The 27,667-nt window shown below is 43.7% G+C and overlaps 1 protein-coding gene across 3 annotated transcripts in view; it reads left to right on the top strand.

The window, feature by feature from the left end:
* Positions 1-27,667, top strand: part of ralgapa2 (Ral GTPase activating protein catalytic subunit alpha 2) — a 94,345-nt gene that overhangs the window by 60,548 nt on the left and 6,130 nt on the right. For all 3 annotated transcript variants that reach the window (XM_080042440.1, XM_080042442.1, XM_080042441.1), the window contains 6 exons: positions 295-366; positions 1,201-1,324; positions 1,446-1,601; positions 4,354-4,512; positions 6,207-6,334; positions 25,194-25,315. In XM_080042440.1, the coding sequence (XP_079898566.1) occupies positions 295-366; positions 1,201-1,324; positions 1,446-1,601; positions 4,354-4,512; positions 6,207-6,334; positions 25,194-25,315 (761 nt within the window). The remainder of the gene's footprint in view (positions 1-294; positions 367-1,200; positions 1,325-1,445; positions 1,602-4,353; positions 4,513-6,206; positions 6,335-25,193; positions 25,316-27,667) is intronic.

Genomic DNA, 27,667 nt, shown 5'->3' on the forward strand with positions numbered 1-27,667 from the left:
TCTAACCTTGCAGAGCCGTCTCTTTGCAGTGACTCCCCGTAAATTAAAAGCTTACACCTCTTAATGGTGATGGTGCAGCGTGCAGCTAGGAGGTTGCTTTTTGCACCTGTGCCTTTTTTGCCTTTGTTAAGCTTGCCTGCAAAACGAAACTTTGGTTGGAAACTTACATTTGCCGGTAGCTTATACCACTTTGTCAAATGGCGGTTCTTTCACCATGGCAGTTTTTCTTAATAGTGTTTAATGGGCAGAATTAAAAACCTATCATGTCTAATCAAGTCCGTTTTGGTCCAACAGGAAAAGTTTCCATTTGTTAAAGAAAAATTCCAAACTCTTAAGGGAACTAAAGAACTTGGATTCCAGACAATGGTAAGCACTTCATTTTTTTTTATCACGTTGTGTCCTATACATATAAGGTTTGTCTGAGATATCAATGAACACACAGAGTTATCGACTTTAGTGCCATCTGCTAATCATCAAACTGTCACTATAGCCTTATGGTAAACTTGTCTTTACATGAACAAAATGAATACTGGTTATAAATCATACAGTTGCTCAAATCAGCATCATATTGCCTAGTTCCACCCTTTTCCCCCCCATGTTTTTTTCTAATTTGTACCATCGCCTGCTAATTACAGCCTTTGAAGTCCCCCACTATCACTCTTGCTGCCTTTCTCTTACTGTGTCTCTCTTGTTCCAATCAATAAGTACACAACACTTTGCTAACGACAGGAGATTATTAAATCATTCCCTCAGGATTGGACTTCATTCTCTCAGATGGCCAGGCTTGGTTGTGCAATAACAACCTGTACACAAGCATGCAGTGTCCTAAAGCTACCCCTGTACGATGAATTACCATGGCAACAGGGGAAGACAGGGGGGGCTGGGGGCCTTTGCTTCCATTATTTTTTGAATAATGTTAGAGCTGGAGATATGATGGCAATATTTGGCTAACTAGTTTTTCTTTTTACATTCTGCTCTCCCATTTATTTATTTTTTCAACAATTTAAATTAGTCATTCATGCAATTAACCTTGATGAGCAAGGTGTAGTGGTTTGAGTCATTGCTTTCACATGATAAAGCATTTTCATCTGAAGTGGCTGGAGTTGTGAAAAGGCTATCAAGTTATGTTGCATTTATAATAGGAGCTGCTGTGTATGTTGTTCCTTTTAATACTGATTACTATATGCTTTTATTCTGCAGTCGAGAGACACACAAGATCGCTGTGTTTTACATTGGAGACGGCCAAGAGGACAAGTGCTCCATTTTGTCTAACAGCACAGGCAGCAAGGCTTATGAAGACTTTGTGTCCGGGCTGGGATGGGAGGTGCAGACAACCACACACTCAAATCAACACATGCTCTGAATCCACAGATAAGACCAAACCAATCACACAACAATGTACAGGCACACTCTGAACATACTGACTCGTACATGTTATCCCTCAGGTGGACCTGTCCACACACTGTGGTTTTATGGGTGGCCTCCAGAGGAATGGCAGCACAGGTGTAACAGCTCCTTACTATGCTACCTCCACTGTGGAAACCATCTTCCACGTCTCCACTCGTATGCCATCTGATTCTGATGACTCCCTCACCAAAAAGGTAAAAAGTCCTGTTTGTAATAATGCTTGTTTTTAACAGTTTTTTATAATATATATTTGAGAATCCCTACTTGTCTCTGACATTTGGATTAATCAGACACCTCGAGTCAAGACCTGAGGTGTGCAGAAAAAAAGTCAAAATAGGGCTTTGCCTATTAGATGCAGTGAAATGGCTACACAGTCCTGGCTGCCCATAGCAGTATGTTGTTGTAGCCTTCAGCTCTGTGTTAAGCTGTGATCAGGAGGTGTGACTCCAGAGTGCGGGCATTGATTAGTGACCCCAGCCAGGCAGGCCTGAGGAGTAGAGAGTTGCGGGCGCGTGAGTGAAGAGAGGGCATGTGCCGCGGTGGTAATGACTATGATTCTCCTAGCCCCTGCCCCCCTCCCTGTGTGATGTGACCAGGGCCTGGATTCAGCCATTAGCTCTCCCTGCTAGGGCAGGCGCCGGCCGGATGCCGGCAGGATCCTTTTATCCAATTCCTGCTGCCGCCACAGGAGCGATCGATTGGGTTTCTGCAGTAGGATTCTGTGCTGTAGTGCACCGATAGCAGTTAGCACGAAGAAATGAGCCGCAAGGCCCCTGCCCGTGCTGCCAATCTTCTCATACAGTACCCTGCTGAGAAGGGAAATTCATCAGGCGCTCCTCATATCCAACCCCCCTCCAGTCCTCCACAGATCTCCCACCTCTCCGTTTCACAAATAACCCCCTAGCCATTCCAAACGCTTCTCCAGTCTCTGCTTAGCGACTGCAAAAATGAGTTCAACTGAGTGAAGTTTGATTTTGGTTGTCCAGGGTGAGGCGCTGGAGGGGCGGTCATTCCCAGAGAGAAGTGTGCTGCCCCTCAACTTCTATTCACTTCACTTGGAACTTCTGTAATTGCTGGTGCTCACCTTGCTCAGATCTCCACACCAGCTAGAGGCAGCACAATAGTCAGACTCGCTGCATGCTCAGATGCTTCAAAAAAGATTTGGGGTGCAGGCAGAAGGGAAAGTGGTATGAAAAATTGGAATGAGAAACTTGCTTCATCTGTGTCCAAGTAGGATGTTTCCCCGTCAATTTAAAAATAACACTTTTAGTCCAGCAGTAGCCCACTTTACTGCCTGTAACCATAGTGGCATACTGTGGGGGAGCGACGGATGGGGGAGCTCTCGCTGGGCAGATTGCCTGTTTGAAGACGATGGATGGGGGAAAACTAGCTACACCAAAAAGAAAAGAGGGAAAACCATGAATTCCTCAATCCAATTGTGGGTTTTAGGGCAGTGCAGGCTGCAGCAGTAGCAGCTGGCTTCAGTAATGCGGTTATAGAAGCGACCTGCAGGGTTGGGGTCAGGCCATGAAGACTGTGTGCATGTGTGTCTGAAAGAGAGAGAGAGATAGACGGGTGCCTTGGCTATCAAATTCGCCCCCAGGCACCACAGCTTAACTGGGCTGCTGCAGGTTGTTTTCATAAGGAGCCTCTTGTATTCTGGGGGTCCTCTGCTCTGCTGTCTTCCATGTGTACAAAGCCCATTTGCTGGGCGGGTAGGTCAAAGAGGGCTAATTGGACAAGAGCCTTTTGACTTGAATCACATTATATTAAAAAAGTCTCAAACATTTGGATGTGCTTAACAAGGGAGTCAATAGATTGGTGCAGAAGATGATTGACTAGAGCATAAGCATGCTCATTAAACTTGTGATTAAGCCCACCCGAGTGCTAATATCTTAACCCAAATTAACAGCCCAGTGTTGATTGTCTGCTGCAAATGCATATTGAACATTTTCTCTGAAATTGTCGCAGTGACTGACCTGGTTGGTACCTGCTGATCCTTGGACAGACAGACTGAACTGGCGGGCTCAAGTAATCAACATGCCGTGGATTTGTTTAAGATTACCGTATTACCATAATTAAGAGCTTATAATAGAATGTGCTAATTGCGTTTTGGTGGCGAGGGCATGTTTCTTAATGGCTCATTAGGCACCACAGTACATTGGCAGATGTTTTCTTCTGAGCAGAGGCTCACTTTTCAGTGTCCATGATACCCCAGAAAACCTCACTGGACTCGCAGCTAATAAGCCACCTACACTTGTCAGGAAATATAATGTAGCTGTGTCCATCTATTTTACTTTGGGACTGGGAGAGCTGTTTACCTATTCTAAACTAGAATCAGTCAATTTCCTGTCATTTAAGTATATCTTCTTGCCCTGCCCAGTTTCATTTGTGTTTGTGAATAGAATGGAAATGGGAAGCAATTTAGCCTCTGATGGGGAAAGTTAATTGGATTTGAATTATTTGGATTTGAAATGCTCAATTTTGTGCATTTTGTGTATGCAATTTGAATTTGTAATGAAAAAAAAGCTATAAAAAGAGTCAGAAGCAGAGCCCATTGTTTTCAAACAGCGTTTGTGATTTAAGAAGTCACCTTGCTCTTGCACCTGCTGCCTTTATGTTTGTATATTATTACTATTATGGTGGAATTGACATGACAGGAATTAAATGAAGTAGTGCTGTATACAATGATAAAAGCCAGGTACAGAACTCTATAGAATCTCTTGTCATCTGTCAGCAGTAAATAATGTCTTATCAGTCACCCCCTTCTATAAACTTGTTATACCCCAGTTCAGTCCTCAGCCTCATTGAAGTGACGCGGGCCTTAATTACCCAATAAGATGCCCTAATCTTACTAAATTTGTGTTCCTGTCATCACCACCACAAGGATGAAAATGACTTGTACTCGCCAGACACTTGATGAGACTGATTGTGTTTGTTTTTCAGCTGCGTCATCTGGGAAATGACGAGGTGCACATAGTGTGGTCAGAGCACAGCAGGGACTACAGACGTGGCATCATCCCAACAGACTTTGGAGATGTGCTGATTATCATCTACCCCATGAAGAACCACATGTACTTCATCCAGATCATGAAGAAACCACAGGTATACCACTGCAGTCCGCAGATGTTGTCAAGACTATCATCAACTAGACGCATACAGCATGGGTCAACTCATTTTGCTTTTCATTTGTCTGCTTTCTGTTAAGCTGCTTTTATTTTTGTATTAAGATGATGAAGTGTCTCATTCCTCTGTCAACAATAAGCAAGAAGCCATGCAGGCTATTTTCAGCACCACACCCATTTCCACTATGTTCTCCATGAGTTAAAGTAGTCCCCTTTCTCCCTTTTATGCAGTCTTTGCTGCACGTTTAAAAGGTTCTTTCTCCTGTTGTGCTTTCTGTCTGGAGGCTCTTCGGTCCCTCTACTCCAGCAGTGCATTATTACCCACACTGTGGGTATGTGCTCTCAGCGATGGTTACAACACTTTCTTGGCAAGCTTTCATCTTGGCTGCTCTGTAGTGTAGTACTGCCCTCAATGTGTGGCCTTCATAGAATAGTAAAACAAATAAAAATTAGCTGAGAATGGATGGCTTCAGATGTTCATATAGATCCTATTACTGTTTAGACACCAGTTATTTTTAAGTTAGTTTTTCAAGCAAGTCATTCTTTTCCTGAGTGGTGATGACTGAGAAATACATAATGTAATGCGAGAAACAATAACATGCATCATCTTGCAACAGCAACAGAGCACTTATTCACTACTCTATGCTTTATCATCAATTATGTGTGCACAGCAACACTACAAATGTTCATACAATGTTGACTTTTCATCTGTTTCAGTCCTTGTTTGGCTTGTTTATGCTGATAGTAATGATACATTAAACAATCAAGACCTTTACCTTCATTCCTGCATTTCCTTCAGAGAGGAATGAGAACCTACCCACTAATAGGACTGAAAAGTGTAAATTAAGTTTTAATACTTAAGTAGTTGCTGATGGTTCATAAGTATGTGTGTAAAATATATTCTAGCCTCCACTCAGTAGAGATTTTCAACAGCCAAATCACAGTTAGCAGAAGGATACAGGCTGCTACTTTCCTGCCCCCAACCCAACCCCAACCAATGCCAGCCGGCCAGTGTTCCAAAATTCTACAACTTAAACTGCTTCCAAATATTTTAAAGCTATCTCTATTAAGGTTTGTGATTGTCAACCCGGTTTTCTGGCACGGTATTCAGTTAATTGGTCTGTTTCATTTCTATAATATCCATGTAGGCCTATTGTATAATCTGACTGGTTATTATACTAGCTGAACCCACCAAGTTGAAGACAGCAGGACCTTTTGGAGAGACTTTGACATTCACGTCAACTTCCAGGTCAACGACCATTGAGCTTCAGTGATTAAGGGCCCCCTTCCAATATGCATGAACAGACGCGTGTACCCACACACACTCACACGCTGCTGCTAAAATGCATATTGCCCCTTTGTATTTGCTCGGTAGCTCAATATGAGGGCATTGTTTAGTATTGATTGTCATTTTAATTTCATTTACCTAACATTGATTGGCATTAGATATGTGTGGTTGTCATGCAAAGTTAGCTAAAAATCCAATTTAAACTTGAACCCTTGCCCTAAACAGATGGAGAAACGGCAAAAAAAAGAACAAAAAGATTTTTAATCAACCCTATCTAATTGCTGGGCACTTGCATATACAATGACAGGAAACTGACCAAATGAACCAATGTGGATAGTTTGATGCCTCATGTTCTTATTATTTTTTCTTTTTCTTAATTTTCCCAGGTTCCCTTCTTTGGTCCTCTGTTTAATGGCGCCATCATCACTGGGACACTGCTGCCAAGCTTGGTGCGGGCCACCTGTATCAACGCCAGCAGAGCTGTCAAGTCCCGCCTGACTCTCTACCAGAGCTTGTATCCTTTACTCTTCATGCTTTCTGCTTCATTTACTGTTCACTATCCCATACGGAGACCACTAATCAGAGGAATGCAAGCTGAGACTATCAAGATTATGAGTCTACATTAAGTGATATTTTTAGAGTGATATAATTAGATTTTTAACACCACTGAGCTACATTTTCAGCACCACCAGTGGCCCATTTGGGTAAATTCATTGAGACATGTGGCGTGCTTGTCACGTCAGCCAATGTACACAGCTGAGTGCTGACACTGATCTTTATGGGCTGGCTGATTTACATACAGCTATTAGGCCGGGGCTGTTTCACAGCCTGGAGCATCATGGGAGGTTGTGTGGACTGTTTTGGTCAGGAGCACAGATAATGTGTCATCATCTATCACTACCATTTTATGGAGCACAACGAGAGCCAAAATAAGAGCGCCCTCAACAAATGCATACAATCGTGCACACACACACCCACACACACTCGCTTCCATCCATCCGACAGTGTGCCGTTAAGAGCCTGACTCCAGCTGTAGTTGTCAGTTGGTTTAAAGGGAGTGTAATCACCAATGGAGATGAATTAGCATGTGAATGCCAGCAGCACAGAGTTAAGGGGTGAGAGGGGGGGCCGAGTCAGGATGGCCCCTGGAGGGGGAAACCTGATCTCCCTTAACGCCCTGCTCCTCCTCGGACAGCATGTACGGCACCGCCTCGCCACGCTGCCCCTCTGCCGGTTGCTATGGAAACTTACCCCAAGGAGGTTCCATTTGGTTGAAAGATTAGTATCTATTGTTTTTAAGATATTGACATATTTATTGACATATTTCCAATTATCCTTATAATAAGGCCTTGTACCAGAGTCTTTTACGACAAAGGCTTTTGGTCTTAGAGACACTTCAACATCCCTTATGTATGTTGTTTACATTTGGGTATGTGTAAGTATGTGTCTGCCTGTATGCATTTCACAGTGCATCACATCCCCTGGAACCACCCCACCCCTATATCAGGCCTCGCATGTGTGTCCCCCGGGGGCATCCTGAGTGACAGATGTCTGTTACCCGACGCCAAGTGAATTAGCCCAGTGTGACTGTCACAGTGCCTGAAGGGGGGCCGGCCACAGTCCTGCCTGCCTGCCTCTGAGCCTCATGGGGGCTGGGGGTGGCTGGGACAGTACCGTGCCTGTTCTGGTCCACACATAAGCCTTACCTGGCATTCCTTAGCAGAGCAGCAGACACTACAAAGCCATGATCTATGAGGGGAGATAAGCGCTGCCTCTGGAGTTCTGGCACTGATAGGCTGCCAGGCCTCACACACTCCTCCAAGAGAGGAGATGAATGAATGTGCCAGGCAAAGCACACTGCCAGCAAGAGTGTGTGTGGATGTCTGTTTCTCTCTTGCTGTTCGTCTGCCAGGCTTGAGAGGTTTTGAGAACAGCTGCAATGTGTAAACTAATGACTAGCCAAAATATTTGTTTGTTGCCTGCCACTTGAAAGCGATAGATCAAGTTGTTTTAAGATTTTAGAGAGATTTGGTATCACGGACTGTCCTGACTAACAGAGTGTCCAGCAATGGCATGAACCATAACCGAAACAAAGTATTTGAGTGGCAGGTGGAGTCCCTCTTTTTATACGTTGCCATCGTTTCATTGGCTGTTGTATTGCACCAGCCTTTTGCGCATATCCCTCTCCAGTCCTCATTCTTCCATCTTCTCGGGGCTATTCAGCTCTTTATCTTTCACAGGTTGGAACAATGATCCAACCTTATTTCCTGGGAAGTGTGTTTTTTGTGCGAGATGAAAATCCTCATCCTTAGTTTACCCCCTTGACAATGCCGTAACAATCCGCAGTCTGCTCTCTGCCTGTGAGGCCACTCTCTAAGGTAATTAGTTGAATATTTCTTCAAAGAGAAGCTATATGACCCCCGTGTGTCCAGATAAAAGGCCAGTATGGCGCTGTGGCCCCCTCTCTCGCTCTGTCACAAGGCTCGAGAGGACTCCAGCAGTCTCACAGAATCTCTCGGGCTAATAGGATTTGATATTGAAAAATGACCACCATGAACATTTCCCAGAAATTTACACACACGGATCGGCTACAAGCGTGTTTTTCTGATGGATCCTGGCTCTCTCCCTCTCTCTCACCTTTCTCCATTTCTGATGTGTCATTTGGGAAAAATCTGTGTAGTTGCAGTGGTTTTTCCTGTACAGTGTCTGTCTTTCTTTGTCAGTTAGAATTTGTGTCAATGTCTTCTGTCAAGACACAACCGTGGCCTCATAGACATTATATCACAGGCCAACTCATAATGTATCATCTATTATTTATATGCCTGATGGAAAATGCAGCTGGTCTGGCTTTGTGTGTTCTAAGTGGACCGTCTGCAACTTCATAGCTGCATTTTGAATAATTGTGACCGCAAAATGTTCAATCTAAAACAATTTAAGTTTTTATTAAACCACCGCTCTTTTTATTGATTCCCACAGAATAAGTGAAGGTCATTCTGTTTCTCTATTAAATGGTACTTATGCAAAGTGGATGACGTATTGGCTTTAAGGAAACAATGAGTTTGTTTTCCTCACCTGAACCCAGCCCATCACTGTGTGGCTGTGCTGTCTGCTGTCATTTAATGCATGGTGAAGATCCTTCATACTGTCACTGTAGAATAATGTCTTCATCCAGAAGCTGGGATTCATTTCTCTCTTCAACAAGCACTTGAGTTTGATGTGCTATCCATCGCTCTTTGGGATGGGGGTATTGTTAAGGGTAAAAACTGTCAGTGTGTGTGTGTGTGTGTGTGTGTGTGTGTGTTGGGTAGATGGCAAGTTTCTAATAGGTGAGACAGTGCGGGGCTGACCTTGATTCAGAGACATAGCCTCTCTACTGGACAGAATCAATAGTTTTTGCACACTGCCCTTAGTCCCCTTCCTCTGTACTGACACACACATAAACACACACATGCACACACACAGATCCATCTCCAGGCAGCGATCAATAACCATAATCTGTTTCTGCCCATCGCCAGTCATGCGAGCCAGGCTTTTAGGGTGTGTGTGTGTGTGTGTGTATTTGTGTGCAGTAGCAGAAAGAAGAGAGGGAGGCTTCCTTCTGTCATTGGAACCCAGAAACTGCTAAAGTCTGTTGTGTTCCCTCACAGGCTCATCTGAGCATATCTGCGGACCCCCGGCACCACTGAAAGCCAAAACGAGATGTACATCATTTCAAAGGATGTATACGGAAAACATAATGGATGATGATATCCTGTATGCTCTCCTTTGTGTGCTGTTGCTGCCCCCCACCCAGACGCCATCATAATTATAACAGTCACTGCATTGACAATGACTTATTCTCACACCCATCCTGAGCAAGTTATTGTCCCACTCTCGCTGTGTCTTTGTTCGACGGCAGTGCGTCCTTTTGTATACTGTAAGATTCCTCACCTAGTGGAGATGAAAGTGCGCCTCTATGCATGATGGGATGTCATGAATAGGATCTGCCATGTTAGTGTTGTCTCACATGAATTATTTAGCATTGTTGATAGGTCTAATTTGCCAGCTGTTGTGCCATAACTGTCGGCAGTCTCATAGATAATGCTCAGCAGTCTATATCACTGTGGAACACAGTGCTTGACTGGGCACAGTGAGACGCCAAGCTAGTCATTATACGCTGGATTCATGTAATGGTCTGAGCCGATATGATATAACTAGCCAACTTCCTGTTTATGGAAAACAGGGATGACAAACAAAAGGGTCTCATAAAAATGAAATGCTCCCAAGTAATTTGTAAGATGCAGTCATCTTGACTTGTAGCACAGTAATGTTTCTGTATCACAGAATTCAAGTCTTTTAGTTGGAGGCTGTTGTCTGGTGGATAGGCTGTTTAGGGGGAGGTTGGGTTAGGGGCCACTTCTGAGTTGAAGTGTCCCTGCTTGGAGTTGGCCAGGGTGGAGGCGGAGGCTGGCATTGGCTTTGCTAGAGCGGTTGATAGTTTACGCAGCATTTGGGGGGCTACACAAAGAGGGGGGGCGCTCTCTCCAACTGAATGTTTTAACCTAATCCCATTATCAGTGTAGCGCACTGCCTCCCATCTCTTCCCCCTCCTTATCCTTACCCCCTCCCACCCTTCTCTCCAGCTGACCAGCTGTTCCTGCCGGGACTCACGACAATGTCCGATGTGTTCAGATCACTGAGTATCCCCCCCTACTCCCCCCTCTCCTCTCCTCCAACACTCACACAAATACACAGAGCGCAGTCCATGCACAACCAAGGCAATTGCCTAGCCCATTGCTGGAACCTAGCAAGGCCTAGAGGGAGGAGGGTGTTAGTTATGGGGAGAAGGGGGTATCTTTGGGGGTGTGGAGGGGGCAAGCACAGGCCTGTCAAACCAAGAGCCCTGACTCAGGAGGCAGCCCAGCTCGGATGGCATATGGCGTCTAGCTTCATACAACATGCAAAAGTATTCTCTCCCTTCAGCCCCCCCCCCCCTTCATCCACTCCCCCTCTCCCTGTCTCCCTCCCCTGCTGCTAATGCAGAATGACTCATAGCATTACTCATTTTTTTTTCGTCAAACCCCCCCTCACTCCTCCATCAGTTCCTCCTCCTCCTTGCCACCCAGCCTGTAACAAAAGGCGTCCGCTGCATGGCACCCACACCCTGAAAGCCCTGGGGGCCCAGCCCATCCTAGCCCAGCCTGCACTCTGAGGTCTGAGCTTGATGGGGGCCGCCCCTTTTAAACACAGGTAGAGCAGGCGTGGAACCAGACGGCCAACAGCAGGGACCCACAGCCCCGCCTGGGGTAATGTACACACACTGCTGGTGTCAGACTGTTGTGCCTGTTGGTGCGTTTGTTTTTGTATGTATAAGGAAGCAGCATTTTTTTTGCCTTTGGTATTACAAGACCATAATGGCTTGTGTGTTTGTTTTGTTCATGCATTTATGTCCACCACGTATCATACATGTGTCTTACTGCAAGCTTTCTGACAAATAAGGATTATCTTCTCTCGCTCATTTCCAAATTAATAGAAATGCGAAAGTGTTATTTGAGTCCAGCTGGATTATTTCAACCTTTTTCGCACTTTATTTGATTATATACTATTAGTGAAATATTATGTGGTTCCACAAAACTTTTTAGTTGCCAAAATAATATTTAAATGGATTTTTTAACTAGCGCCAGTAGAAAATGTGTATCCTAGTGTAACCCAAAGAGTGACATGCTCTGTGTATTTTAAACTTGAACCCCCATCCTCACGCCCGCCCCCCCCCCCTTCTCTCTCCGTCTGTTATGCATTCATGACTGACATCTGTGTGTTTGTGAGTAACAAAGTGAAAGCCAGCATGACTGCCATTTTCTTGTGGAGCCACCTTTTCTGTCCTGTCCCCAACACAGGATTTGGGTCTCAGGTAGAATAACATGCCACAACAAGAATACAAATGGCTTAAATACATCTTCAGTTGTATAAGTAATTATTTGTATCTAGATACATTTAAATAACACTGCAATGTTGAACTCATCACATAAGTGTGCAGGTGCAAAAGGTCTGCATAAAATATACACAATGAGGAATTGGTTATTTATTTTAACTTTCCTACATTACTAATGGATGTCATAATTATCTGATCACATACAATTTTCCAAATAAACATATATATTTTTTTTTTAAACAATGTCTGCCACTGAAGAAAGGTCTACTTTTTGTCCTACTTTAAGGCTCAATAGTGTAAATTCCCACTGATCGAAGAGGCAAAGCATGACTTTCATTTCAATTATTATATTTTGCATGTACTTGAACAAGTAGACCTACCGTTGAGTAATCATCCCCTAAATGGCTACTTATATGTGAAGGAATGACTGACTGTTAGTCTGGGAGTTTACACTCATCAAGACCATACCCATGGATTGACTGTCCAAACAACAACATGTCCTTGCTAAATATGGCTGAAAAATGACATGGCTATAATGACTTTCCTGCTAATAGGTCATTGGTCTCTGTGCATCCGCTAGAATACCCTGACCCCAGTGTCATCACTGGACTAGTACCCACTGCATTGTTGTGAAGAAGACATGTTCATTGTGATTGATGTAAGTGGTGCTGCTTCCAACACGGGTGTAAAAACCTGTCTGTCTGCTTTAAGTGATAAGCATCCAGCTAGCCATTCCATCTGTTCCCCCTAGCCCTGTTTAATTAATGAACTTTCTTTCCCCGCCCCATACCCAGCCAGCGCAACACTAAAGCAAAAGCTGTTAGCCCTCTCAGGTTATCCAAATGGATGCCTGTTCTTGCCCCCCTTCCTCTTCAATGGGTGCGTCTTCATTGATTAGTTATGTTTTGTTTTCCCCTCTTTTGTCTCAGGGTTCTTGAAGGGAGGGTTAATGAGCTTTCCTGGCAAGCTGCAGCGCTTGGAATCTGGGGATAAATGGGAATAATTTTGTTGTTTTTTTGTTTTGTTTTTTGTGATGGACTTGGCAGAGATGTGAAGCCCCGTGCCACCGTGTGTGTTCGTGTGTATTAATGTGTGTGTGAATGACAATGTAATGTTTGTTTGGATGTGTGTGAATGGCTTCGAGGCGGGGTGTATTGCATTTCATCCCTGCTGGTCCATTATTCCTGCTCAGAAGCAGGGAATCTGGAACACTCTTTAATAGTTGGCTCTGTCACTATTCATCTTCCAGGCATCTCAGCAAAACTCTTGTCCTGTCCTCCTTTTACCACCAAGCACTCTTCCTTCTTTTATGTCCCCTTTTTCTTCCGTGTCTCTTGTTACAAGGCAGTGGACAGCCCTTTGTCCAGCTAAAGCTGCCCCCTTTTGTTTGTGCGGCCTTTTTTATCCTTGTGCTAATCGCCATGGTCGTGTGCCTGAGTTGGACCCCATATTTCACGCTCAGCTCTCCTTTGTTTGACACACCGCCCCTGATAAGAATCCCAATTCTAGGGCCTCTCTGATATTGAAATCCAACAGCGGCGTAGAAAGAGCCTTCAATCATCCATTATCTGTGCTCCAGTGATTACCATTCAATCTCCCAGGGTCCATGCTCCTCATCACCGGCTCCAGTCTCCTGAAAGAACCCGCATCCCTTAACGCCTGTGTCACATGCAAGCATATCCATAGATATTTCTGACGCTGTCTTCGAGACAGCCCCGCATTGAACGCTGCTGGGAAATGTCAGTGAAATGTCACTCATGGCTCTCCGCTGGAATCTCTTGGTCTCTGATGTAGCCCTCGGTTTTTCAGGACTCTTGTGAAGACACCTTGTGACATTATTGGGTTTCATTGTCCCAAAATGGCCATTGAATTTTCAATTCTCTTTTTTTGTTCGCATACTGGGATTGCTCTTTTTCTTTTTACATAAGGCTGCATTGCTTTTAATGTCACAGACTTAATTGGCTCTTTTTTAGAAAGGATTAGTTGATTATTTATAAGTTGCACTTGCACATTAATACCTCTTTACATGGTTCAAAGGCAGTGTCTGCTGCTCTACTGGCCTGTGGCCATTGTTTCTTTTTCAGAGGATGTCCTTGTGCCTCGCAGCATTTGCATTTTTGCACTAAATTTAATTTTCTGCGTTGACAAACAAGCCAAGGCAAACAAAGCAGTTACAAAAACAAAACATTTTAGTATGCATCGCTGTGCATTGTCTGCCTCTTCTTACAGAAAACAGTCTTTGATGTGTTAATACTGATAGTCGGTTTTTCATTTTCGAGTGGTGGTTGTGGCTGACAGAGGAGCACTGAGAAATATTGGACAAATCTTCCTGTGTCTTTCCACTACAACAGGCTGTGATATTATTGAGATTCATCTGAAACAAAGAAGAAGACTATTTGCTAATTGGTTGCAGTCACAACGCACACAACACACTATATTAGTGAGCTTAGCCCATTGCCCATGTTATACTGTAAAACATTAGAATTAGGATACAGCACATGTTCATTCATCCTGTTTATTCTTGGTGTAGTTGAAATGTAAGAAAATATTTGTGCTGCAGACAACTACTTATCCAACACTTTGTTTAGATACACAACAGCTCTCGGTACCTTTGTTTAATGTAGTGTACACATCTTCATTAGTTATGTATAGCCTCTAATTACTATTGATGAGACTCTGGCTGATTTGGGTACAAATCTATAGCTTTTGTTATTCTAATGAGTGTTATTTACCCTCAGATCTCCAAGCCAGGGGGCTTTGGAATGAGGCTTTGTACAGACAGATATAGCCAGCCCGCTCTAGCTACACCCACTTGTTTTTTGTATCTGCCGACTTTGACAAAATCCAGTTTGCCTCCCCCCACATCATCACCCGTCTGCATGGATGTATAGCACTTCCCGCTCCTCCATCTGTTTTTGTCCACTCATGAAAAGGTCTATTATAATCCGCAGGATGCACAGTTGACGTGCCGCTTGCTCCGTTTGAGCCAATCAAGGCAGTGCACTGCACTTAGACCACGAATCCAAGAGGCCCTAACCCCTCCCCCTAGTTAATTTTGATTATCTGGGCTCTCTGTCTGAGATCTTCAGTTGAACAAGTTTTTATAACAACATTGTCTCCATCATCCCTTTCCCCTATAAAAAGCTTCCAGTCTGAAAGGGGTTCTATGCATGGCCACTGGATGATGGCAGGCTCCTGATTAACCCTGGAGTGACTAGCTAATGTCATTGAAGGAGGGCCACCTGGCTGTGAGACTGTACAGTCAGCTGCCATTGAAGGGCCAGAATAGGAGACGACCAGGTGTTGGGCTCCAGCCCCCCTAATTGTTGCCATGTAATAGCCTGCTTGACTGCACAATATAGCCCAGGGGCGAGGATTAGGAAAAAGCTGTTGCCAACACAGAAGCCCGTTTTCTTTATTGCCCAAGGTTTTGTGTGTGGGTTTGTCTCTATGTTCCTGCTTATGCAAGTATGTGTATACATATACCTTCCTCCACCCATTATAGACATAGCAGGTAGAAGCCTGTGCCCCTTTCCTGGCTATCTCGCAGCACCTCAAAAACACCCCGCACATTCAGTTTAGACATACTATTTACTTGCTTTTAGATTAGGAAGGCTAAAAGGGAAAGCTAAATTAAATAAGACTGCAGACCTACATTTTGGGTGTATGTAGATTTTTTTTGCCAGAAAGTAACTTAAAGACTTACTTTGTGGCCAAGTGCTGACTGAACAGAAATACTTAACAACATTTTTTGCTTTGCACCAAATATTATTGTATCCTATCAACAACAAAATATTCATCCATTATGATTAACATCATGTTGACAAAATGATATGAACAAACTGGCCCGACAGCCTTGCATATGTAATTTTTTTTTAAGTGTTCATATCTCATTGTAATCACAATGGCATTGATTGAAATATGTCCAAAATGCAAATATGAGGGCAAACGAAATCACTCTTGCCCCCAGTAACTAACCCTCTCTGCTGTGTGCATTCACCACAGCTGTTATCATATGTAACCTAGCACTAATCATTATCATTCCCACTAAATGCCTGGCATTTTGCATAAGGCCAGGCAGCCTAATTGGCCCGATGAACCTTTCATAGAGAGGGCAATGGAGGAACAAGAGCCTTCATGTGCAGCATGTCTTGGCGGGGAAGTGGGAAGAAATGCTTGGCGTTAAGGCATCACAGTTATTCTGTTGCACATGCCACACGCATCATTAAAATTGCAGAAGCCTCTGTTCATTTTGTTTTTAATATTTCATCAGTGCTTGTCTGAGCAGTGTTATCGTATGCTTAAAATCAGAGCCATTTGGCATGACCCAGAGTTGGCCCACTCCTCATGCAATTGAAGTGGCAGGCTGGTTTTCTAGATGTTTCATATAGATTACAGACCATCAGGGTCCTTTGATTGCTGCTATGCTTTCTGGTGGGTACAGGTGGGCAGAGCCTGAGTACAAGTCTGCAGCCTGATAATAATTATCATGCTATAAATTTCATCATGGAAGGTGGAAAAAATAGGTGAAATACCTCATAAATAATTAGATGGATTTCAATAAAAGTCTTTGTCCAGTATGCCCTTTCCGGTTTCATCTTTGACTTTTTATTAAAAGTTCAAATTGAGATCAGATAGATGCTGTTGTTCTGCGTCTCGATTCAGAACAATTCAAATATCACGAACTGAAGAAAAATATGACTCATATTCACCTCTGATAGCTCATAAGACGCACACCTTTGTCCTGACCTAATAATGTTTCCAGGAGGCTGAGGCATTCATGTCACTCTGGTCATCATCACTCACAAAGGAGACCTTCAGAGAGGACTCTCACCCAGCCAGTCGCAGAACTGTATCTGTTCATCTTCATCCCTATGGGCCTTTTTGCTCATCTTATTATGACTTTCTGTTAATGCACGGTTGAAGGCCTGCGTTACTGTCTGGCTATAATGGGCCTGTGTTTGATTAATCATGTCGAGCCATTGTGTTTCACATCTAAGGCTGCTGCGTTGGGACTCATCAATGGAGACCAGAGTCCTTTGAAAAGGACATTGGTTACAGACACCTCATCTGAATACACAAGCCCAGTAGGCTTTGATGGCAGTCATGTTGTGTTGAACAAACCATGCTGCGACAAAGTATGATGTCACCAGGTATCTCCTGGCTATCCCGTTTTTTCTGTGTTGTTAGGATGACTTGTTGCTTTATCACTTATATTCTCTGAACCTCCAACAATCAGTGGATCTTTACAAAGTTTAGAGGTCAACATTGACTTTGGTGTAGGTGCTGGTCTTGTGATTTGTTGTTGAACGGAAATCGATTTTTAGTGCCCCCCAGAGGAATGGTGGGCTGCCAGAGACTTGAGGAAACGGGCGACTACTTCCTCCAGTCAGCTCATAAATAACTTGGTCATGCCAGCTAGCAGACATCAGATTTTGTCTGCAGCTGTGGCAAACCCGTGTGAAATCACTGATGGGCAGTGATGATGTCACAGGTTAAGAGTGATGTCACAGCCATAACTTCCCAGCCCGCTGTCTGAATGCCAGATGGACGGTGGAGAGGTGTGGAGGTTGGAGCTTGGAAAGCTCTTTCCTATGGAAACTCACCTCTCAGGAGGTGTCATTAACCTGGGCTTACTGTTTGACCCGACTCCTTTGGGGCTCTTGAGCTTTCCTGGACCCACTCCTAATTAGGCTACTTGTTAGAATTCTCTGAAACCAGCTATTTCTCTAGAGCATCTGATGTTGTGTAGGTCAATGCACAGCTAGGAAATGGACACACAAACACCTGCACTCATCATAATGCATCTGTGACACATTTAGACGCTTTTTGTCCGGCCGCTGTATCTACAGCAAAAAGCTGTCTAATGAGACACCACTGTTTGAGTAGCTGACATAAAAACAGAGTGGGACACACACACACACACACACACACACACACACACACTATACATTTACCCTACTGGCTAGTTTCTGTCAAACACGCTCTCACTTTATCCATCTCAATCTGTTGTTCCTTCCTCCTCTGCCATTATTCCAGCGGCCAGCTTTATTGCCACATTCACTCTCTCCGTCCCGATCTATTTTTCTCCACGTGTCTCTCTATCTAAATGTCTCTGTCCTCCTCCTCGTTTTCCCATAATCACCTCACACCTCTAAGGGCCTATGCTGAGACGAGCTTCGCACCTCAGCCCTCGCTGTGACAACAGGTACTACTGGCACTCACCGCCTGGCCTTTCTCCAATCAACACCTGCTCAGCTTTATCCCTTTTTCATCCCTTCCTCTTTTCCATCTTCCCCCACTCTTTTCCATGTCCGCCTTCTTTCTCCAGAGTTCTATCCTTTGTCATTGTGTCTCTACCAAGCATTGTCCGTCCCTGTGTATCCCCTCTCTACATTTCCCAGCCTCTCTGCCATTTTTCTGCCTCTCTCTCTGCCTCTCCGTCCTCTTTTCCATAAGAGTTCATAATATAATAATATATATAACGTATGCAGTCCAATCCATTTCTCCATATCAATGCCTCCTTGATTAGGCATTGTGTCATCTCCAAATGTTCACATGCACACAAGTCTACTCTTCTTTCGTGGTAGTCAGTGTAATGACTTTATAAAACAGTCTGTATGCAAGTAAATATTTTCCGCCAATCCTTTTTTCTTACATCTGACACTTAATAACTTAATTTAAAACTCTACCACTTAAGCAGCACCCTGAATGTATTTTTATGAGTGGACAGTATGTGTGTGATATCCAGCAATACTGCAATGTGTATGCAGTATGAGAAGAAAAAATAACGACTCCCCCCCCCCCCCCCCCCCCAAACATCCCATCCTCTTAACAGGCCAATTAAGTGACTGCTGAGAGTCAATGGCTATGAGCTACTCCTGAGCTCTTCTCCTCACCAAGGTCAAGCTGATTGGCCCAGGTTAATGGGCAGATGTGGGGCTAAGAGAGGAGGGGGTCAAGCACCTAGAGGCACCCTCCACCTCATCTCTTAACTGTCCCCTCTTCACTACAAGAGCCCCTTTTTCCACCAGGGCTTCTACAAACAGGATTAACCTTGGCTGCTGTAGTGGAGGCCCGAGGAGCACAGGAGTGGTTCCTCCCCACGTATGGCAAAGTTTTTTGTTGTTTTTTTTTCACCGCTGCTGAAAAAAAATCTTGAACTGAAACTAGCAGAATTTTTGACGGGGATAAGGCATGTTCTAGATTTAATTATTTTTTAACTGGAGTTTTCTTGCTTGCAATGGTAAAGCAGTATCGTTAAAAATTGACTTGGAACCCGTATTTGTTGCCACTCTCGGCCTACGTATTTAACAGTAATCTATTTGAACCTTACAAGTCTGCTTCAAGTGCCCGTCCGTCACATCACTAGAACTGCACTTACTAAACTTGTCAATGATCTTCAGATTTCTATGGATTGAGGTTCCACCTTCCATTTGATTTAATCCCGTTTCTGGTACTGGATTTCAGTGCAGCTTTAGACACTATAGATCACTCCATACTCTTATGCCGAGAAGACATGTTTTTATTTGGTGTCTCTGGCCTGTCTCTAGGGTTATCATATAAGAATTACTTATATGAAAAAATTCCTATCGTGATACAACATAACAAATTTAATAAAATGTCAAATATGAAGTACCCCAGGGCAATGTTCTTGGCCCTATTCTGTTTCATCTTAATATTTCACCTCTTGCCCAAATTTGACACAATCATGGAATTATTTCCCACTTATATGCTCATGATACTCAGCATAGAAATCACCAACACTGCCTTTTTACACCTACACAACAGAGTTTAAGCTCTATACTTTCTGTCCATGGCTGACACAAAGACCCCAATTCTTGCCTTTGTTTCAGACTTGATCATTATAACTGTTTTTGTCAGGCGTGTGCTAGGACTACAAGTCTTCAAATGGTTCAGCATGCTGCAGCTAAAATCTTAACTATAATTATATCATTTGACAACCACTTTTCACTGGCTCCCTCGCTATGCATGTCAGATCAGACTTAAAGTTATTTTCGCTCTCAGAATGCAGCGCTCCTGTCTCTCCAGAAGGAATCGGCTGACTGCATGACCTTTTCCTATCATGCCCCCTCCATCTGGAGTTACCACTGTTAATCCAATATGGCCTTTAAAACCAAACATAAAACTCATGATATTAACCTTAACTTTTAGTTAGTTGATTATAATTAATTACTTTAGGCCTTGAAGGCCTATGTCAGACTCGGTCCCAATTAATTTATTAAGCCTATGTTTGTCCTGTTCAGTGCACACGACATCTATTGCATGTCTTCCTGTCCTAAAAGCAAGAGCTCTCCTTTGCTGCTCTTCCTGGCGGTTTTTATCCTCAGGTTTAACAATAGACGGTGTCATAAGCTGTACACAAAGCCTACTGAGGCAAATTTGTGAAATTTGGCTTTATAAATAAAATTGACTTGACCTTATCAAGCAAAGATTTCAGCCTTAGAGTGCTAGACTCTTCTGAACTGAAAATACATGTAGGGCATCTTAGATTAAAAGGGGCTCACCCATCACCTGACTTCTGTGACTTGGAAGTGGAAAGAAATGGAAAGTAGTGAAATGTCAGTATGGGGCATCTTAAGACCCCTTTTAATGCTCCTTTGCCTAATCTGGCCACAACCCTTTTGGCTGCATGGTGAGCTCTAGAACGAAGGTTGACTTGAAACATATTGCACGAGCCTCTTGGGAACCTTCAGTTCTTAAACAATTCTGATAACCTATTCAGAATCTGTTTTTTATTTTTTAACAGATCTATAATTTCTGTTGATTAGGGTTCTGTGAACTGTAGCTGTTTTATTGAAGGGTATGTGCCAATTTTATTTACAGGATATACGGTATGATGATCTCCTGTTGCAAACATAATTAAATTACGTATTTCTTAAAAAATGTGTGGCCATATAAATTGAGTTTTGCAGCTCAATTTTCTTCTGTAATTAAGGCCCTACCAGCACAAGGATTCACATGTCAGAGCACTAGCATGCAGGTGAAACATTAAATATTTCTGCCGGTTTTCAATTGTTTGACAGTTGTTGGCGGTTCTGTTTACTTAGTGTTGCTTTTATCTTACAAAATGTAGGGAAGAAGACTGCTAGCAATTGTTTTCATGGATTTTAACAATGCAAATGTAAAACTATTTTGAAAAACCAATGATGAGAAACGTAATACATGGTGATAAACCCAAGAATTTTTAGCTCTATACATTCATAGCACTGTCCAAAGCCCTGGTGCTTAAACATCCCTGCTGGCTGTGTGTGTTCAAAAGATGCTGAGTGTGTGTCAGAGGCCAGTGGTGGCGTGAGGCCTTTTGTCAGCAGGGGGACAGAGGAACACAAAGGCTGGATGGTCAGGATGCTGCTCTCCAGAGAGAAGCCAGTTCAGAGGTCAACAAAGGCTCTTTTAGGGAACGGTGTTTGTGAGGGTGGAGGGTATTGGTGTGTGCGCGTGTGTGTGTGTGTGTGTGTGTTGAACCTACTTATGCACAAACGCCAATGTGTGAGCATGCGTACGCGTCTGCATGTGGATGGGCGGGGACCAAAGTGGATCCCAGTGGACAGGCATTTTCAGGACCAGTCCCTGTGGACGGAGAGAGAAGAAGGGAGAGAGATGGTGATGAGGGTTGGTGGCGCTTGGCCGATGGGGTCCAGCAGGGATGGAGCAGCCTGCTAATGAAGAGCCATCTGAGGCCTCCATTCACCTTGAACATGGGCCACTGCAGCTGCCCTGACCTTGGCTTTGATCCACAAAGATGCTTGACCCCCACCATTCCCCCAGTGCTACCCCCCTGCCATCTGGACAGCATACATGCATATGTATACATACGTGCACACACCCACAGATACATATGCATGTACACGTAGGCTGACACATATGCACGCACACATGTGTTTTTACAGGTTTGATGTTGTTGAATTCGGTCTCTGGTGTTGTCTCCTTTGCGTTTATGTTTTAGCATGTGAGCTGCACTTTGTTTAGTTTTTTTGCACAATTGACCTGTGTGTTTGTGTACTAGCGTATGTTTTGTTTGGTATACACCTATACTCAAACATGCTCACGAAAAATTCCCTGCCATTGTCAACACAAGTGACAAAAGAAGAAGAGAGCAAGCGGAATGGGAAAGGGTTTTTCCCTAAAACACATCATCACAAATTAAAAAAATATTGTAGTTAAAAGAGGGAATCTGTTCTTTTTTTATTCAGTCAATACTCCTTACCCACCCCTGTAACTTCGTAACCATAACCTTCCTGTCTCTAGGTATCAGTCCCCAAGTTGTCTTACATTAACTCGGAGCATGGCGATTTTCTTGTTACGAGACCAATGGTTGCCACGCTCTATAGACATTACATCGGTTTCCCTCTCTTCTCCCTAATAGAAATGCACCAGCTTGGAACGTATGGGTACCTTGGAAATTCCCAAAGTGTCGCAACACACTTTCCTCCTACACACACTGGCTTGTCTTGCTTGTCCGTCCAGTTCAGCTGTAAATGACAGTTATGTCACGGGTGACTTAAGTTGAAGTCCATCCAGTCCTTGTTATATATTTCATCCCTAGGTTTATGATTTTTTTTTTCTTCTTTTTTATGCGATACAGAAATACAGTTCATCCGAAAGGCTTTCATAAAACTCTAAATGTTTGTATGTTGTGATCTGTTTTTTCAGGGAAGTTTTCACAAATACAAAGCGTAGAGAGGCCCACAGCAGCAGCAGCAGCAGCAGTTGCTTCAGCTTATTTTTTTCCCAAAAGTGGGTCAGTGTCAGCAGGTTTGGTGTTCATGACATGGACATAGTCCTTGCGTCACTGTTCTTGATGTGTCCCTTGATTAAGTTACTGCATGGAGGCAGCAGCGTCTGTGCATATGCAGGGGAACAAGCTGTGCCCATGGCTTAGTAATTAGAGACAAGCTGAAAGATGAGGGAGTGCGAGATAGAGAGAAGAGGCGAGATTACCCCTCACTGCATCAGGTCTGATTTGTGTGCAGCAATTTTTTTACCCACAGATAGCATCGTACATTTACTTAAGTGAGCTGATTACGGCTCTCGCTTTCACTCATCTCCAAAATGCCTTTTATTAGTCTCCCTCCCTCACCGCCTGTCTTTCTGCCTGGCATATTTTCTCTCTTCTCTTGATAATTCTACACTCTCTCCCTTCATTTTATTCTTTGAAGTTTTTTTCTCACCCACTTTAATCCATTTGTCTAAGTTGGATAGAGGGCAGCGGAAGGAAGTGGTGGAGGGGAGGCGTGTGTCAGAGTCAGAGAGAGCGAATGCTCCAGCTGGAGTCAATATTTGCTTTAGGAATCTCAATAACAGGCCTCCAGTCATCTGCATCTCTGATAATGGACAGCCATATGGCTCTGTTGACCCACTCCATGCCGAGGTTTTTTCTCTCTCTCCTCATCCTTCCCTGACTTTAGTTAGTTTGCTTCCTTCTAATTTCTCTCATTTATTTTCATTAAGTCCTTTTACTGTATTTTGTCTATGACTTGATACCTATCTGTGTACATGTTGTGCTTTTACAAACATCCTTCCTCTCTGTCATCCACAAAAGCCTGGATTTGACCCACCACACAGAGCTATGACCCAAGTTACCATGGCAGCAGAGACTGGGATGCCCACTCTTTGTCCAACAGTGTTTCCAGCAAGTGACAGAATACAGTGACGTTGCATGTTGGGCTGTGACTGGAGAACACAAGAGGAATGTGCTTTTACATACTTAAAGGCATTCTGCTGTGCATCTCTTAAATGGAGATGTTGGCCCTGTGGAGAACAGTAAATGGTTGATGGATCTTAAAACATACTTAATTGCTTACCATTTTTTTTCCATTGTGAATTTCCATTTTGCTCCCCCCTTTTCCAATCTGGCCATCCAATCTGCATGCTGTCTGCCCTTTACGTTAATGTATGTCTTGGTGTTCTATCCTGACGAGTGTCCAAATCATGTGTGTTTATCCAAGAATCTCATTTTGCCACAAGATGCAGGAAAAGGTCTGAGCAGAGACTTCCCTATTTTCATTTTATTTTAGTACTAATATATTTTACAAGTCAGGTGTTTCTATCTAAGGACATATTTAATTGAACTTCCCCTTGCTAGTGTGGAATTTTAACTTTTGCCTCCCACGGCAAAACAAGGCTATTCCTGTTTTTGTTGTTTATAAGACATGCACTGTGATAGATTACTTTAGCGTAATCATTGAGTTCATTGGGCACCTGGAACCCCAACTTCCTTTGTCTTTTTCTGCCCTCTGTCCATCTCCGTCTGTCCCTGTAAGCAGCATTGTCGTGGTACCCTCTGGTGCCTCCCGGCTCAGGTGCCCGTCGCCCCTGCTTTGCCACGGTTTCCCTCAAAGCCATTGGTCATGGCTGCCTTGGCCCTTGCTGTGGCGGCATGTGCCCACAGCAGGCCCTCTGCCCAGTCACTGTCTCATCCTATCTGTCTAACCCAGACCAGAGACTCTCGGCCCGGTCCAGCCTATCTCAGCTCAGCCTGCTTCAGCCTTGGCTTCAGCAACAGCCCAGTGCCACTCCACTCTGGCAGTCGTAATGAGACGACGTGGGGGAGGGGGGACTCCGTGTTGTGTGTGACAGTGAGAATGCATGTGTTTGTCAAGCAATTCTTTTAGGTGTTGTCTATCAAAGAAAATGGCCACAACAGATTGCTGCGAGAGTAATCAGACCCAAATATTCACACACACACACACACACACGAGCAGTTAAATCTCCAAAGTGCTTACTATCATCACGCCGTCAGAGCTTTTTATTCAAATAGTTCTCTGCACCATATTATCCAGCAACTTGCCTCCATTCCACAGCAGTCTTAGTGCGACATATTTATGATAATGGCCATCAGAATGTTTTCCACACTCACCCGGCAGCCATTTTGCTGGCATATTTATTTATTTATTAATTTGAGCTCTCCCCTTTTCCAATCCGGCCATCCATCCTGCATGCTGGCTGCCCAGGCTCCAGTCACTGCTTGTCACTCTGAATTTCAAATGGCTCCAATTTTCCCCCTGATGGCACGGAGAAGTGGCAGGCAGCACATCGGGGAGGGTGGTCCTAGACATGCTGCCTGCAGCAGGGGTTCTATTAGAGAGAAGAGAGGGGGAGAGGAGAGGTTTGGAGCATCACGCCACTAGTGATGTATTCTTTCGCTCTTTTTTTATGATTATTTTGGCGACTGCTTTCTCATTTGGGGATGTGTGGCATGGCTGATTGTTCCATATTTTGCTGCTGGCTGGGTTGCTGATGGTGGAGCTGCCGCTCACTCACACAGCTCACTCTCACAGTACATGTGATACTGAGGGCAGCACCAAAAAAAAGGGGATTTGTTGCTATGATTTGTTCCTAACTGACATAATCACAGGGTAACAATACCTTGCTGCCTTGTTTTTGTTTTTTTCTCCAACATGCCATTATGTCTTGTTCCTTAACGAGAACCAACCAGCTATGAGGAGCGGGCGCTCTACTTGGAAGCCATTGTTCAGAACCACAGAGAGGTCATGACCTTTGAAGACTTTGCCTCGCAGGTCTTCTCCCCCTCGCCGGGCTATCCAATGAGTGGAACAGGTGAGAAAATGATCCTCACTGCACCTCCCCATCCTCCTATAGGTTCTTCCCACTTCACCTCTTTTGCCTCGTATTCTCTCCATCCCACTGTTGCTTCATCATCACCTGTGTGCATTTTCCTGTCCGTCCTCCTCCTCTTAGATACACCTGTTTGCCCCCCAATGCCTCCTCCTCCCTCCTTTCTCTCACTCTTCTCCCACACCCACGCTCACTGATGAATATCAAACGACAGGGCCGGCTCTTCCCGCAACCCGGCCAACTTCAAACACTCTGCTTTCTCCTACTTCCTCAAGCCCCACTCACGCCACTTTGTTCATCTCTTCTTGTTTCATACTGCATCTTTCCTAGCAATTACTATTCTATGAATATCAGCAGCCTTGTTAAATGGTGGTTGCATAGTGTGTGTGTGTGTGTGTGTGTGTGTGTGTGTGTGTGTGTGTGTGTGTGCGCGTGTGCATGCGCACGTGTGTGTGCGTGTGTGCATGCGCATGTGTGTGTGTGTGTCTTCATGAGCTCATTCACCAACACTTAAAGAGTTCCCACCGACAAACTGCAGCTCGCGGATGTCAGCACAGCACTCTTATCAGGCCCTGATGAATAGAATGGAAAACGTGTCTTATCTTGTTCTTCCTGCTCGTACCAGCTCTGATCGATCGGCAACAGCAGCTAAATCAATACGGGATTGCACTTTTCCACTCTATTGGATCCCGACACACATTCTGTTTTGACAAGTAGATCTCTCCACAATACCACATTATCGTGTCATTTTCAAAACTGTCACTGCTTATGATTTAAGGGTGGTTTAAAGTGTCATGTTTGTATCCTGTATGTTGGCATGTGAGAATTTTAAAATGTGTTATTCTACACTGTGTGTGTGTGTGTGTGTGTGTGTGTGTGTGTGTGTGTGTGTGTGTGTGTGTGTGTGTGTGTGTGTGTGTGTGTGTGTGTGTGTGTGTGTAGGACTTTAGACTCTCAGTGAGCAGGTGTGATTGTCAGGCTGTTGAAAGCAGGCAAGGGGTGGCCACCTACATTACCATACTGTTCCACTCTCTTGCAAAGGTGTAAAATCTCCCCAGACTGACCTTTACTCACCTCCTCTCATCCTTAGCGCCAAAGCAGCATAGAGAAAAAGAGAGAGGGAAAAATGGAAAGAGAGATAAAGGAATAAGAGAGAGAGAGAGAAAAAAACAAGCTGATGTTGTGGACTATTTTTTAACCTTGGCTTCCTGTGTGGCTGGACAGACACAGGTTAGAGAGGTTAGCCAGACTAGAGAATAATGTTTCACAGCATGAGACTGTGTGGCTAATGTGAGAGGCCATAACATAATGAAGTCTGTAAGGCTGTTGTGTCACCCTCACTGCTGCGGAAACTCGTTCTGAACGGCAATTTGTATTTCTCCGGAATCTACAAGCGTAAATAGATTAATAGATTAATGCAAGTGTGTGTGTGTGTGTGTGTGTGTGTGTGTGTGTGTGTGTGTGTGTGTGTGTGTGTGTGTGTGTGTGTGTGTGTGTGTGTGTGTGTGTGTGTGTGTGTTTATGTGTGTCTGTCTATGTGTGTATGTGTCTTTTTGTGAGAACTGTTCAGTATGTCTGTCCATTTTATCCAGCAGCAGGACTCCTTTGCTCCGTACAATTTTGTTACACAGTTACTTTCTTGTAGGCAATCTTCTGAAAAAGGGGGATGATTACCCTCTTGAATACTGTCAGGTTTATTGGTGGGTACATATTTTGTAATACATGTATATGTATTAGAATAGTTTTAACAATTTTAATAATGAATTTAATCAAAATAATTAGAAAAATGGTGCAGAATGTCCAGAATAAATATATTGTATGTTTAACTTAAGCCATGGAATCTTGGCGTCTTGGGTACACATATATGGTAATATAAGCATCACATAGCTTCACTAGAGTGCTGGGGCAAGCAGCCACAGAATTAACTATGTGAACATGTCAAACAATGTTCAGGAACGTGTCACATTTTTTTTTTCTCTACATGGGAGGAAACCTATTCAAATGTAAGATAGGACAAGATAGATTATATTTTATAAAACACACATACCAGTTGGGACTACTAGGGCTGCTGCAGCTAATTAATACTTTTTATTATCAATTAATCCAACTGTTGTTTCTTTGTTCTTATTTTGGTCTCAATAAAAAGGGGAAATGCCCATCATGATATCCCCAAATGGCAAACAACAACTTTTCCCTAAAACCTAAAGTATTCAAGGATGTAAAGAAAACCAGCAAACATCTCATTGTATCCACTAGAATCAAAGAATGTTTGGTTTTGTTGCTTTAAAAATGACTTAGAACCATGGTTACATTTATAAAATAGCTGAATATTTA

Source organism: Ammodytes marinus (assembly GCF_949987685.1).
Source record: "Ammodytes marinus genome assembly, chromosome: 15".
Classification (NCBI taxonomy): Eukaryota; Metazoa; Chordata; class Actinopteri; order Uranoscopiformes; family Ammodytidae; genus Ammodytes; species Ammodytes marinus.